Source organism: Monomorium pharaonis, chromosome 3, assembly GCF_013373865.1.
Source record: "Monomorium pharaonis isolate MP-MQ-018 chromosome 3, ASM1337386v2, whole genome shotgun sequence".
Classification (NCBI taxonomy): Eukaryota; Metazoa; Arthropoda; class Insecta; order Hymenoptera; family Formicidae; genus Monomorium; species Monomorium pharaonis.
This window is the reverse complement of record NC_050469.1, coordinates 20246845-20263654: the sequence shown is the minus strand read 5'-3', so window position 1 is coordinate 20263654 and position 16810 is coordinate 20246845. Positions and strand designations below refer to the sequence as shown.

Below are 16810 nucleotides of genomic sequence, written 5' to 3'. Positions count from 1 at the left end.
AATTGTATGTCTATTTATAAAGAATTTATCTAATATTTGTATATTAATTTATCGTATATTTGTATATTTTCTTTTTTACAATTTACAAGCATTTACAATTATTCAATGAATATGATTCTGATTTTTTCTATTATATGCTACTAATTGTTTTTAATAAATTAATAAATTTGATACTAATTAGAGATCATAGATTTTTCCAAGTTTTTTAATGACTCTTTCGGTAAATTGTAGTAAATAACTTTATAAAGGAAATATTAAATTCAATCAGAAGATAGTAACTTTTAAAGCTACACTGAGAGAAAAAAATAGTTGCATTTACCATAATTTAACTATAATTTATAGTTATTTTTGGTCGTAACAATATTTTTATAGTTAAATTAACAGTATAAATTATAATTAACTAAACACTATATTATTGTTACAATAACTATAGCATTTGTTTATACAACCATATGTATGGTTAAATGTGCCATAATTGTTATTTATGTATGGTAGAATATTTGTATAGTAGAATATGTATGGTAGAAATTATTATAATTTATAGTAAATTTTTTTTCTCTGTTTGGCACAACTATACATATATGGTTATTTACACTAACATTATACACAATAATAACTATAAAAATGATATTTGCAACTATAATTATTTTACTATGCAATTGTAGTTGCAAATACTAAACACTTTTCTCTCAGTGTATAATGTCTATTGAAAGTTTTACGCGAAACGTCTGTTAAACGATTAGTTAACCGATTATTTATTAACAAATAAATTAAATTTAGTTAAAATTTTAATAATTGTAATTGTGTAAGTATCTATGAATAACTTACCCAATATTTATATAACTTTATATATGTATAAAATTTACAAACATTTGCAATTACTCAGTGAACATGATTCTGATCTCTTAAATTACATACTGCTAATTGCTTTTAATAGGTTAATAAATTCCACGTAATTAAAACAGCACTGTATGTTAAATACGGAAACCAAGTTATCGAAGCTCGTTTATCACATCGCCTCTTGCATTCTTAAATTACTCGTTTGTGTTCGTCTTCACGTGTATATATACGTGTAAATTTGCAATATGGACATAATTAATACAACATTACATGAGTTAACATACTTATATGGAAATTAAATATTCAACAGAATGAATATATTTATACTGCAGAATATTGCAGTACATGTGTATGTCATATTATACATCAAACAGTGCGCGATTAATGTAAATGAATTTTAAACGTTAAAATGTCTTTAAAGCGATCTATATGTGCATCACATAAGGTACCTACGAATAAAATCCAGTATTAAAACCTACTTTTAAATTTATTATTTAAAAACACGCTTTACGTTTAAAATACACGGAGATAATTTTCTATTAAAAATTTATATGACGATAGTAAGTGTATGAGTAGAAATTTCACAGAATTATATAAATATAAGTGTAAATATTATGGCAATTTGATTCAACTTCTTAATTGTACAAACTTTTATATGTCAATTTTTTTAACTATTACGTTATATTATTTTAGATACGACACACTCATCAAGTAAGATTCACTTACGTGACTACTGTTATAATTATTGTTATTTGTTAGTTACTCTCTGAATTAGAATTAGCGTATTTTTCACAAATTTACAGTGCTTTGTTTATATCTCTGTTCAATGACTTTACTCTTACTGCTTTTCAGTGATTCTAATTAAGAGAAAAGTATTGACAAATAGTGCATAAACCACACTAATTAATATATTTATAAGTATAATATTGAAAATCAGATTTTATTAATTTTGATTTATGAATGATATTTACATAAGAGAATAACGATTTTCATGGTGCTAATTTTTGAGAAGCTAAAATTATATACACTTAAATGACTAGAAATTTCCAAAAATTAAAGATTAAATTAAAGATTAATGTGATATTAGAATAAAGCCAAAGAGTATTCGTGATTATTCTTTATTTTAAAACTGATTTAGGAGATAATGTTTAGTTTTTTTATTTTTATTTTATATTTTTTGTTTATAAAAATAAGTATGTAAGTAAGGCCAACTATCAGAATTAAAATATTTTTTGTTTATTTATAAATTCTACATGGAAGATATATTTTGTTTTAGTGATTAATAAGTAAAACCTTTATCATATTTATTTATCTTTTACTTACAAGTAACACTACCCAAATGCCACTCATCGATTTTGACATGCTTAGAATAGTGTAGTCTAGGTCAAAATAAGAGACGCCTATTTTTTTATACGTGTCCATACGGCCGTTGAAATGGTGAAAACCCTCTTGAAGAAAAATCGGTTTTTATCTTTCTAAGGGAGATATAAAAACAATTTCAAACAAAATTTTTATGGTTTCTAATGTACTTTAAAACTACTTTATCATATATGATTAAATTTGTTGTTAAATATACTATAATTTTTGCTATAAACAAATTTATTTAATTTTCAAAAATTGAGAGGGGAGAGAAAGATTTTAAAAAACATAAAATTTCGAAAAATTTGATTGCATAGTTTTAAAGTACATTAGAAACCAACATTTTTGTTTGAAATTTTTTTTATATCTCCTACTGTTTCGACGATATTTGCTTAGAAAAATAAAAACCGATTTTTCTTCAACAGGGTTTTCACCACTTTAACGGCCGTATGGACACGTATAAAAAAATATGTTCCCTTTTATTTTGACCTAGACTACAACATATTCTAAGCATATCAAAATCGGTGAGTGGCACTTGGGTAGTGTTACTTGTTAGTTTTTAACATCTTTCTTAATAAGTTAAAAAAAAACAAATTAAATGAACTTTATTCGGTTTAGATATATACTTTATATTAGTAAATGCGCTTTAAAATAATCAAAATTACTTAGTGTTTACAGAAGGCACTTTTAATTTTCACATATCATGTTACCATTGAAATAGTTTCGCTTTTGTTCGTACTTGAATGTATTCTTCTTATCAGTGGTTACATGAATACAATCTTTTGATCGTTGAAAATGTGATAAATATGTGTTTTCAGAATGCGTATTAGTATTTTCCACTTGAACTGATAAATAATTATACAAACATTTTTTTCTTTACTTGTATCTTTCTCACAATTATGTGTATAGTTACTTAGCTGTTATCATTAAGACTAATGGCTGCATAAACGATTGTGGACTTAAGAATCCCTTCGTTTGATGGATTTGGCTCAAGATTGAAATAGATGGGATATTTCTTTGTTTGAAAAAAACATGTTGTCACGTTTTCAACACCTCTTTTCTTATTTTATTATCAGTTTGTTATTCACATTTTTATGTCAACAACCCAACAATTAATTTTTATTCCCATTCAAGATTAACGTAATATGCAAATCAGTTATATTTATTATATAATTAATATATTGTACGGTACATAAATTATATAAAATAATTTAAATTTTTATTGATAATTATATCAATATTTATTAAGATGACAATTGAGTTTTTGTATACATTTCTTTATTTACGAACGTAATTAAATCACAAACTATTTTAACCATGAATTATTAAAATGCACTTATCACACGCGATTTAATATTTTAGGAATATGTCCAATTTTTAAGACCTTTATTTTATCACTCTTAAAACTTGGTGATAACATTTAAATTATATTCATTTACGTAGATAGCCGATCGTTATGCGACATTAAATGGCAGTTATAGGGTCGGGTTCTTATCGAAGTCTCGTAATTCGAGAGAAAGTTCACGTAACACTCGCGCACAGCTGGAATTCGTAGTGGACGATACATCGTCACCATCCTCGGTCTCGCGTTCAGCTGACGTTATCGATGTTACGGATGGATCGTGCGTTCGCCGGTAGAGACAGAGAACGGCATAAACGATCGGCCGGGCGGTCGGTCGACCGGCCGGCTTTTCAGTGGCCTTGCAAACTGGTTCCCTGCAGCCCGACTCGATTATGCTAATCGCACATACGTGTTAGCATTCGACTGATCCACTCGCATACTTACACAAATACACACACACACACTACGCATGCATACACGGTGCGCGTGGCCCGTGTATTTATCATTGCACCGTCCTTACACACACGATCGCGGAAGCGAATGCACGCATACGCGTTGCGCACGGCTAACTCTAAGAATCAGGATACCGAATCGCCCGACTGTATACGTGTACATACGTGTGTCGGAATCCTTGATCGCGAACACCTTTTAATGCCGTCTCGACCTCCCGCCAACCGGGCATCCTTTATCGCGCGTAACGGTATCTCCGAGGTGTTCCACCGTGATCGCGTTTCTTGCTAAATCTAATGTGGCCGTTCGATGGCATATTTCTTCCACAATCCTCACATATTGTATATTATTTAACGTACTGCATTTTCAACGTTTATAGTTTCTACATTGCAGAACGAAAATATCATATTTATTATTTATTATTTAGTAAAAAAGAAAGGAACGACGAGACGATTTGTAAAATTGAAGTTTTAATACGATATTTGTGCGAAATCTGTGGATTCTTCATTCGTATTTCATATAATTAATAGCAAATTAATATTGCATTTTAGAACAATGCGAAACGAAACGTTAACCGATCTAATTAAATCTTTTATTATTGTTACATGTGTAATTCTCAACATTATGAAAAATTATGATATATGTATAATAGTGCGTTAAAACGTAAATTCATTGTACAATGGTCGCTAGCCCAGACAGGTTTAATGTCCGAGAACTTCCGCCGAGGCAAATAAATCATATGACAGCAATATCGAATGCATATAATAAATTCGATTATGGTGTAATTTTTAGTTAAAAAGATATTGTCTCCCTGTTTCTGTAGGATGGATCGTTTTACATAACAAAGTACCCAAAATCATGATCTCATGAATACACATTGATTTTTATCTAATAACCTTGCATGGATCGTCTTGTTTCTTTGCGAGTTAGCTCTTTTTCTCTTTTGTTCCAAATTATATGTTATATATAATGATAGCTATTACTGCGTCCGCTTCGCGCCCATTTTATATAATTGCTTGCAGTATAGCCCATATTAGCAATCAATCATCATATTGAAAGCAATCAATCATCATATTAACATATTATTATTCGTGGAATAAAAAATGAACGATGAATGATGTCAGCCAGAATGTAAATTGATCTTAGTAATTTTAACAGTAGCTACTGTTAATTAGATATTACTTGTTACAGTTGCCACTCCTCTAATTTTATGTACTTATTCAATGCGTCGGCATTAAGTATGCACAGATTTTTATTTATCTTTTTAAAATATCGTAGTATGCCACTTGAGCGTGAACACCTGAGAGAAGTGTGAGAAGAGCTGCAACTGATACGCACTAAGTGTTACATAGTACAAGGTCAGGAGCTCGTAACTTTTTAATATAACTCCGCTGCTGTATGTGGCATCAGAAATACGTTTAGTTTACAACGCGTTTAGTTTACGACTGTTTTATGAGGTGCGAACGACCGACACGAGCTACGAGTTCCATAACTGTCAAATCCAAGTGCCATTTATGGCTCAATCTTTAGGGATACGACTGCTAGCAACGACGTCGTTTATTTTATCCGCCCGTTCCATCTACATCAGCCGATGATATATAGATGGCATAAACAGATTGCTCAACACTTTTTTGTTGACTTTCTTATATCGTCTTGTATAGATAACAACAATAAGTATCAATTGTGTCATTTTTCATATCCGATTATATATTTTATTATTTTTTTATTTCAACGTTTCTCTGTCCTCTTCTAGCCACTTCTTAAAATCCAGGGAGTGTGACATAATGAATTCGCTTCTTCCGGGATGAACGGCTGACAGAACATGATCAGCATCCGAATTCTGTTTTCTGTTGATTACATCGAGATAATAGATAAGAGACTGTGTGGGACAAAGAAACTCCTAGCCAGAGGCCATTTTGCTAACTAGAGGCCATCGTAGTTATATGACGTCACTTCCATATCCAACCATGGCGTCACATGACGCTCCACCCTGTTTTCAATCACCTTGGCCCCGAACCCACCCAGCTGTCAGACATGCTCCACCCCGTTTTTTCCTCTTCTTCCGTGCTATCACTATCGCCATCTGTCGACAAAATTATGCACTTCTTAGACCCTTAAATAATCAGTTGGTTTATGATCTTTCCGGTCGATGTCACTACTAAACGAGGACTAAATATATTCATCTAGGTATATGTATAGTATATCTTAGATTTGGCGTATTTACGTGTATGTTGTATCTCATCAAAAAGAAGAAAAGAGACTAAGGCCTGTGGCACACGCTTTCCGTAAGACGTAACAGTAAGGTTTTGACCAATCACATACTCGATTTAGCCAGTTACGGTTACGGTCGTCCAATCCAATGCGTCGAAACCTTACTGTTACGTACGTAAGACGTCTTAAGGGCCATCTACAATGGAGAGTTGTAGGCCGTAGCAGTAGTCGTAGACAATATTTTCATTACGTACTGTTTTACTGATTACGGCCTACAACAGACATTGAGCCAATTCAGTGGGTGCTTACGATGAGCGTTTAGGTGTTCGGGGTTAGTTTTTAGTCACCTCTCTATGATAGCCGGCTTGTATATTATTGTTACGTCGTTTATATTATTGACAGCATGGTCGTAGATTTAGCGTTGTTACGACTAAAACACTCCATTGTAGATGGCCCTTTATGGAAAGCGTGTGCCACAGGCCTAACTATTCTACAAATAACATGATATAGTCTTTTCTTCTTTTTGTGTTGTCTAAATTTTTTAAACGGTTTGTAAAGATTTGGAAATTCGTAGAATGATTTGAGAGAAATTAAACTTTAACAATAACTGATTTTGCATACTTTGCTACTATTAAATTAAAGAGACGCAAGGTGGAAGAGGGTGCAAAGCTGCGAAAAATACGCCGTTCACGTCAATAGGATAGGGATACTTGCACTTCAGAGGAGGATACATAAAGGGGAATTTACGGGGCGGGAATTGAGTTCAAATCCTGCGAGAGGTTGAATTTATACGCGAGGGACGAGGAAGGAGAGGTGCTGGGGAAGGGGGTGGCGAGCGCGTGGAATCGCTATCGGCGGCCATTCATCAATCCGTGGAATCAATACGCTGGAATTAATGAAAGCGCCGCGCGAACAGCAAGCTAGCGGCCGGAATGTTAATCGCGATCGTCCCGCGTCCGACCCGTTCTCATGTACAGCAAACTCCCAAGGGCCGCACCTCTCACCTTCTCTCGCACCCTTCACCCTGCTATGCTGCTCGTTGCACATTCAAACCCGCTCCTAACTCCGTGTTTAGCACCATCCACACTGCCATGCCACCCGCAACAATACCATATGTACATTCACATGTATATTTTCATTTATTCCTTCGTAATGAAACAATTTTTTTACGATGTAAAAGCTAAAAATATGTTATTATTAATTGCAATAGGCTATATTTTCTTATTTATTATTTATTAATATTTTAATTTTTTTATTACTTGTATTTACAAAGAATTAACGTTTCTGCTTTAAGAAAATTGTAATTCAATATTTTATAGAAATTCTTTTATCTGTAATTAAAAATTTTATATTTCTATTTAATTCATATTAAAATTTAAAATAAAGAAATTTAAGAGCTAAAAAATTAGAGAATTGTAAAAAGACGATTTGTATTTGAAGAAATTACGATTTTTAGGACCTTAGATCGGTATAGAAGGTTTCGATCTTGAATCGGCAGATCAACATGTCTCATAAAAACAAAAATCCTTTTCATTTCAGTCGATAAGAAAGTAGAGTGTATTATTATTTTATTAATAAAACAATACTTCTAAGATATCGCTGTCACATGCAAATAATGACTACTTTGAAAAAGGAAAAAAAGTCAGATTTATTGTTTAAGCTTTAAATTATATTAATCTTATATTAATCTTATTTTAATTTTTGTACAAAAGATTTATGTGAATTAAATATTTAATTGTTTTAATTTAATTTTTATATGTTTGTCATACTTTTGTACAAAAAATAAGATTAATTATATATTATTAATCATTATATATATTGATTGCATTGATTTTTAATATTAACATTATTAACTTGATATTATTTGGGTAATTTTTTAATATTTTTATTGTTGTAAAATATATATAATTTAATACTATGTTTAATTTAATGTATGTATTTTCATTATTTTCTTATATTTTTATATTTAATAAATGTAGTAAAATTCACAAGATGTTTGAATAATGGAGTTAATTTTGTTTGTGAATATGAGGTTATACATAAATAAAGGTCTAAAAAATAAATGTGTGTCATGATTTGTTTAAATGAAGATATTTATTTAGAAAAATTAATGAGATACATTATAAAATTAGTTGCTATTGTTTCTTTTTGATATAATTCTCTTGTATTTATTTTAAATAATTAAATTGACATGCATGTAAAGTTACATATATGAATGATTTGCGTACGTCCTACTGATTTCATACGCATCCTTTACAAAGCTTCCGAAAAAGAGATTGATGTGAGGGAGAAAGTTTTTGGTGGGAAGTGGCCAAGCTGCCTAATGGATGGAAATTTTTCCAAATTTAACGATCGCTTAGCCCGCCCACACAGAACACTGTAATAAGTTTGGCGTCTGTGCGATGGCCGTCACCGTGACGAGCACATGTGTAACTCGCCTTCTGTCATTCACCAACTAAACTCTGCTCAGTTCATTCAGTTCGCTTGACAAGAATCATGCAAAGTTTCAGTTGCGTCTGTTGCACTATATATTTAAATATCATAAAATCTTTCAATAATGGTATTTGTTTAAACATTTTCTTGCTAATTGTAAAACGACAGTTATAAATTATTATCAATGTAATTTTGATTTAATAATTTATCAATATTCTAGATTGTAAATTTGGCATAATTGTTATATACTCTAATGTACTTTGCGTCATGCCTGCCATTTATAATATGTGAGCATAATTAATATAATATATTAGTATTGTAATATTGCAAATGTAACGTAATGTAACACACTCATTTTCTTTGTGTTACAGGTGCGGCGTAATTTCGATTATAGGGTGGACAGAGGAACGAAACGGGTCTGGAGTGGCTTGGCGCTTTGAACGAAAGTGTCACACCGGGGAAGACGAAGGACTTTGATTACTATCTTCCGCTACCACCTTGTGTATGCGTGGTATACTATCTCTTCTTTCTCCACTTGCTAATTAAAAAGGTTCTGTAGTGCTCCAGTTTATAATTTTACCCCCTTTTGGTAGTGAGCTCAGTGTGATAAAAAGTCAAATGATGTACATGTGATCCAAAATGATGGTAATTTGATAAAAATATATATATGTATATGTGTGTGTGCTTGTGCTGCTCAAGAGTGCGTGAGATGACAAAGATCGAGTGAGAAGAAATAACAAAAATTCGCGAAGAAATGCAATGCTGAAGTGATAAATCTGTATCTATGTAAAGACGTGTGCCAGTGTGTCCGCACAGGAAAAGTACAAAACAAAATAAATTTACGAAGATAAAAGGATAGAGAGAAGAATCATAGATCAGCTGAAGATAACCAAAGGAAAGTCAGACAGCAACGTAGAAAAGTGACATAAGCAGGTGGGACAGGTGGGACAGTAGCATGAGTTCGTACTTTGCGAATTCGTATATCCCGGACCTGCGAAATGGCGGGGTGGAACACCCGCATCAGCATCAGCAGCACTACGGTGCGGCCGTACAGGTACCTCAGCAAACACAATCGGTCCAGCAACAGTCCCAGCAAGCCGGTGACCCCTGCGACCCAAGTTTGTTACGTCAAGGAGTATCCGCCCATCACTATGGAACCGCGGGAGGTCAGCAGGATATGCCTTATCCGAGGTTTCCCCCGTACAACCGGATTGACATGCGGAACGCGGCCTACTATCAGCATCAGCAAGAACACGGAAGTATGGACGGCATGGCCGGTTACAGGTCGACGTCTCCGAACACCGGTATGGGTCACATGGGACACACTCCTACCCCCAATGGACATCCGTCCACTCCCATCGTCTATGCCAGTTGCAAACTTCAGGCGGCTGCTGTCGATCATCAAGGCAGTGTTCTCGATGGACCGGATAGCCCGCCTCTCGTCGAATCGCAGATACACCACCAAATGCATAGCCAGCATCCGCATATGCAGACACAGCAGTCGCAGCATCCACAGCAGCAATCGCAGCATCAGCATCTGCAGGCGCAGCAGCATATGATGTACCAGCAGCAACCACAATCTCAAACTCCATCGCAACAGGGACAAGGTGGAATGCACCCGCAACAGCAGCAACAAGCTCAACAGCATCAAGGCGTCGTTGCATCGTCGCTCAGTCAACAACCGCAAGGCACCCCTCAGGGTGCGGCGACTTCGAACTTACCGAGTCCATTGTACCCTTGGATGAGGAGCCAGTTTGGTAAGTGTAACATTTTTTTTAATCACGTTTTAAATGCGTCTTTTTTTTCTTAAAATTTTGAAATTGTGACATTCTAACATCTGAATTAATACACGCAATGATGTCAGTTGAGAAAAAATAAAAACAATTTATAATACAAATCAAACGTATAACTAAGTTTATAATTTATTAAAATTTTAGCTCTGAAAATTGCGTATAATATACGTATATGCAATTCTCAGAGCTATTATATATTTAACTTCAATATATTACATTAAAAATTCTTTTTTTAAATATTTTACACATGACACTTACTCTCGTAAATTAAATGAAAATGGAACGGAATAGTACAGTAAATTAAAAGGACGTGACACCGCTTTCAAGAATAAAATTAACGTTTCATTTAATACGTGACCAAAATCTTATAGAAAGTCGAGTTTCTAGTAAACAGTTTCTCAGGTAGCAGGTAGCCAACTTTTGTATTTATGCAACGGAGCACAAAACTAAACCCAATCCGTACGGTAGCCGACTCAGGATTGGCACAATGTCTCTAGATACGTCGCGAACAGAGTTATTTATTGCGGTGACCTGTTAACCTGTCTGTTAGTTTCACCGCTCGTTTATCAGATCCCAATAAGCATTATCTCTTGTTCTTTTGTCATATGGCTGCCACTTGAGGTTGCCAAATCGATATATATATTTGTTTTATTAACATAATTTATAATGTTGCAATTTGTCTCATTAATCTAACAGATCTAACTGGTGGATCATTCTTTTATACGTGTTACATTTTAATATAACAAAGTTAATATGTTTTTAAAAAACTTAGAATAACAATTTAATTTAAAATAAATTAATTTATAAAATTATTTAATTACTAGATTTTTTTTATTAAAAAGAATACATTTATTACGTGTATCTATCCAGTGCATTAATATTCATAGAATTAAATAATGCGCTTCAATAAGATTCGTGAACAGTTTAACAAATCTTTCATGTTTTACGGTATTCAACACTTTTTAGATAGTACATCTATATATGTCATTGCTATAAAGGAATAACAATAAGGTCCGACCCGTTATTTAGGTAGAAGAAATCTTGGAGGCGTACAATTGAATAAGTTATGGAATCCTGCTAAACAAATCATTCCACATTCCACACTTCTCCGTTTCTTTATTGACTCACAGTTCAACCCTCCCTCGGTGAGAGAACGGTATCTCTGTATTACCTAATTCTGCAAGGTAGCATATGTTTGAAATAAAGCTTCTCACTTTTCTTTCTCTTCAGTCACTCGTCTTCAGTTTCTTTTAGAAGCAGTTTCTCTCTTTATTTTCCTTATTCGAGATTTAAGGGTAGTATAAGTACTGGTTGGGATAGTATAAGTAATTAAATTTTTTTTACCAAACAATTTTTTAAATTATGTTTTATACATATTCACAAAACAGCAAAAAATAATTAAAAGTATGTGTCAAAACATTTTAAATGTTTAAAATGTTATGTCTTTTCTTTTTTATATAATATATTATAAGTTTTATCCTGTTTTAAATTCTCTAATAAATGCTTGTTAACATCAGTATTATCAAATTGATTATTAATTTAATATTGTAATATTATTATTCTGATTTAATTTGAGAGGCATGTCTCAAGACCGAAAGTAAAGGTACGCAATTCGAAAAATTAGATAATGTGCATAAAATTATACAAATGTTTATTTGAGCAGTAAGATCTATTATGACTGTTGACCTCTTTCTTTGATTTTAATTGTGTTATACACTTCAATTTTATATATATTAATTATTATTATAACTATTCAATTCTATACATATTTTTAAAGCACGTTAAAAGAATTCCACATTTTAATTAAAATATTAATTGAAAATATTAAATGTGAATTATTGACATTATATTTGGAAATATTTTTTATTATGTTTATCACTTTATTTATTTTTTTCCGTTTTTAAGATAAAATTTTATTTTTGATTAAAAACTTTTGTTTTATAATATGCATATAATCGTTGCATAAAATTAAAGTAAAAATAAACAGTAAGATTTTTCAGTGAGCTTTTTAGAATAGCATAAAAATCTGAGATTATTCTAACAACTCTAGTACATTAAATTTTAATAAAATTATTTAAATTAAAGATTATGAGAAGAAAAAAATGTTTTATCTCTTTAATCATAATTATGCATATTTTTTGATGCATATGATTTCTTGTACCATCTTTCGGTTGAATTCAGAAGCATATACCAAGTCCCTTCGGGAGTGGCCGATAAACACTACGCTTATGACGACGCCAGGACTTGTAGTTTACTGCCTGTTAAACGAAGAAAATGGCTCAAGTCCCTGAACGTGCTCACAGATGTCGGCACATTTAAGAATGTTTCATCTCATTCTCTCATCTCACTGCCATTATAAAACTAATTTTATCCAATTTGTTAAAAGAATAAAAAAATTTTTTTTCTATTAAGCTTCTTCTATTTCTCTATAATTTAATAATTTGCATTAAAAAACGTATAGAAGTTTACTTGGCTTGTCGCAATATTTCAATAAAAAATTAAAAAATTTTAACGGAAAAAATATTTAAAAAATATATAATTTATAGTTTTGAAAGAGAATTTTATTTAATTTTATTTTTATTTAACATATTATATAAACGTATTATACTATTATTTCTTAAAAAAATTCTTTTGCATTTTTTAAATTTGTATTTTTGTTTTGTTGATTTTATAAAATTCACATAAGTTAATAGAATTTCTTACATTCAATTAATTTTAATACACTATATATTCTACATTTTCTACGTGCTATGAAATTTGAATTAAATATGTTACAACCAAACTTTCGTGTCTGTATTTATGTGTAGTTTTATTTTATAAATTATTTAAACGTTTGCAATTGGTGAAATTATTTAGATTTCTTTTGGCATTTTTGCAGCGTTATAAACCAAGAAATTTCGGCATAATTGCGGTATATTAGTAAAGGTGCGCGAATACGCATATATTTCTTGTGTATATTAGATTTCAATCTGTATTGTTAAATATACATAACACTACAGAAATTTTTTATTTTTTTCATTAGAACATGTTTGGATTTTATAACAGAATTATTATATGAAGAAAATTTTATTATTATAATGCGGTTTGAAAAGTTTTAAATAATTCTTGTATAAAAGAAGAAACGGAAATATTGTGCTACGTCAATTTTATAAAATTTGAAAATCTCGACATAATTTTTTTCGCATTAAACAATATTTTTGCTGTACTGCAACAGCGCTTAACATTCGGCATTCCGATCCTAAGTGTTGATCCGAGAAAAGGAGACCGACCATCGATGCTTTTAATGCATAAGATAATTGCGACTCTCTGTGTGAAAAGATTTATGACATCTCGACTCCTTCCCAATCTCATATATTCTCAATCGGCAAATAAGCATGGCGTGATACAGTTACAAAGCTTCCGTTATTGCATACGTGAGTGCACGCTCATATATTACATTCCTTATGTAACGTGTAAAAGAAATTTAGAACAGATATGCTGCAAATAAATTGTCGCCATATGAAACATATGTTATTGACAAAAGAGAAAAAACAATTCAATTAAACGAACAGATTTTAATACTATAAGATGCACTTTTTATGTATTTACGATAATTATTTTATGTATTTACTACAAATACATTACAAGTTCGAAGCCACGTAATAAAATTTTGTAGAGTGTTAAAAACTAAATACTATTTCAATTTTAATTCTATGCGTTAGATATATATAAACTTTGTAGTTGTTATTCGAGGAATGAATCAGCAGATAGAACAAGTCAGAAAAATCAGCATTCCAAATCCGATATGCATTTTATTATAATCCAACTAGCCGCTGAACAGATTGGTGGCCATAATGATGGCGGCTTCGTGAGATATTCGAAAAGCGATGGAGTTCAAAAGGGGCAGGAAAGGAGGAGCTAAAAAAAGGTGAAAGAAGAGAGAACATGTGCACGCGTATATGTATATGCACTCATATATGAACATATGTTAGAGAAAAGGAGAAGGAGAGGAAGAAAGAAAGAGAAAAATAGTGCCGGTAGGAGGAGGAAGAAGGGACGGATGATGATGATGAATGAATCCACAGAAATCCTGGACCGTTTTCTTTTGGAGCTCCGCCATGGAGGCAATCGTGAACGATATGGAAGTCGTGGTTTGATTCCATATTTGAAAAACAAAATTGTCTCTACTTTTATTTCATACCATTTGATTTATTCGTTTACGTTACATTCAACGATTGATTTAGATTGAATAAAGTAAAAATTTCTATTTATCACAATTCAATCTTAAGTTTTACGGGACAGCCATACTGTTCATATCTAGAATAACAGGTGTAAGAAAAAGTAAATTTTAATGCTTCAAGTGATACCAGTAAAGATGCATATGTCGCAGCAAGTCGTTCTCGCTTCTCATTATCTCAACCTTCTTCTACCTCGAGGCTCTTTCAGACTCCATCTTCTTGTCCGCTTGTCTGCTCGTCTGCCCGGAAGATAAAAAAAAAAGAAAGCGAAAATAAGAAGGAAAAACCGCCTATCAGATACTCCAATTTTCTGGAGGCTTTCTAAATTTTTTCTATGAATGTTAGTAGGTTTAATGTTTTTCTCTTTTGCTGACAACCATGAAATTCAATTAATCTTATTTCAACTATGTAAAATATTAAATTGCTATATTTTTACATTAAAAAAGTTATAGTTTTACTAAATACATAAGTGCACATTGAAAGACACGATAAAATCAAACATTTTAAAATTTAATTTATTTTATAAGGATTGTTGGCAAATTTATAAGAATTGCTAGTAAAAAGAAAGATAAATTGTTTGATTAAAAATGTCAAATTAGAATAAAATTTCTCTTATCTGATACATAGAAAGATAAAAGTAGAAATACAAGAAACATAAAAGTAAAAAATATGCGTTAAGTAAGGATAAGGGAAAGATAAGATGATGAAGTGGATAATATAACAAAATAATTTTTCTAATTGTTTTAAATTAATGACAGATAACGAGTTGATGCTTATTAGACCTTAAATAATACTAAATATTTTGTTATTTGATTTTATTCTGCCCGTGAAAGTGGATAATATAATAAAAAGTATATTTTAGGTTGCTCTTATACGAATATTTTATTATATATCACATATTTTTGTTTCTGAATTTTTGAAATAAAAGAAATAGTTGTATTATATTTATGAAATATATATAAAAAAATATGTGTTTTACATATTAGATATACAGCAATTTAAACTCTTTAAGTTTATTGAAAAATGTTATTTTATTTTTTATATTTATATAATATTTAATTTTATCTATAGTTAATTTTTTTTTGTTATGCACGCACTATAAGTAGTTATTTTAATGTTTTATATATAAATACTTTTATTTTTTTAATTATATTATTATTTTTTATTTATAAAGAAGTACATTTTTAACATATCTTGACTATTCGTTATTTTACCTTGAAAGTCAATTTATCCGCGCGTGGAGGCAAAATGACGAAATCGACATGTCCTAAAAAAAAATCTAAATTAAAAAAAATTAATTTAATTTAATTTTTATAGATAAAAAGCAAAACTATAGTGAATCTGAAGATCAATTTTTTATGTTTTCATAATAAATTAGGAAAAATCAGCAAACTTTACGATCCTTATCTTACTTCCCTTTTCCTTATAAATTAACTGTTCAAAAATGGATATGAAGTACTTAGAGTTGTGATATGTCATCATTTGATCGTATCTTCTTTTTCTTCTTTTTATTCTTCTTATTATTATTGTTATTTTTCTATAGTTTTGTATATAAATTATTTCAAATATTTTTCGAAAATATTCAAATCCTCAACATTTAGAAATTTGTTAATTGTATTTGTCATAAAAAATGACTATATAACAAACGAGATTTTAAGTGTCGACTTTGTTGTATCTAGACATTAAAAAAAAATAAATATTTAGATGAAATTGGAATAATTTTGCACAATTAATAGTGGTGTCTATCAACGATATAAATATATAATTCAAGGCTGACCATGAACGAATGATAAAATACATCTAGGATATCTAATCGAAGAGCATTTCAAGGCCTGGCCTTATAGTGCCCACGTAAAGCTTAGCTTAATTGGGCAGCGAGTGGTGGCCGCACCTTATTAGCGGGTTACAACATCCGGCTAGCTGTTAATCTGAAAAGTCCTGCGTGTATCCTGCGGCGGGCCTGAAAGACTAGTCAGGCAAGGAGGGGAAGTGGAGATGCGGAGCAACTAGCCTATAATAAGCCGCATGGTTGTGTACGTTCTGTTCTGTTTCGTTCCTTCATGCTGCGCCAGTGAAGGCAGACCCATAAATCTCTCGGGCATACTCCAGGGGACATTTGATCCTTGCGTAACCCAACGCCGTTAATTTATTGCTCCGCGTTTAAA

At 31.3% G+C, this 16810-nt stretch overlaps 1 protein-coding gene across 2 annotated transcripts in view; it reads left to right on the top strand.

Annotated features, from left to right (window-relative positions):
* The window catches only part of LOC105830119 (homeotic protein antennapedia), a 48245-nt gene that overhangs the window by 21503 nt on the left and 9932 nt on the right, over nt 1–16810 (top strand). For both annotated transcript variants that reach the window (XM_012669282.3, XM_036284837.1), the window contains exon 2: nt 9007–10392. In XM_012669282.3, the coding sequence (XP_012524736.1) occupies nt 9591–10392 (802 nt within the window). In that variant the 5' untranslated portion in view covers nt 9007–9590. The remainder of the gene's footprint in view (nt 1–9006; nt 10393–16810) is intronic.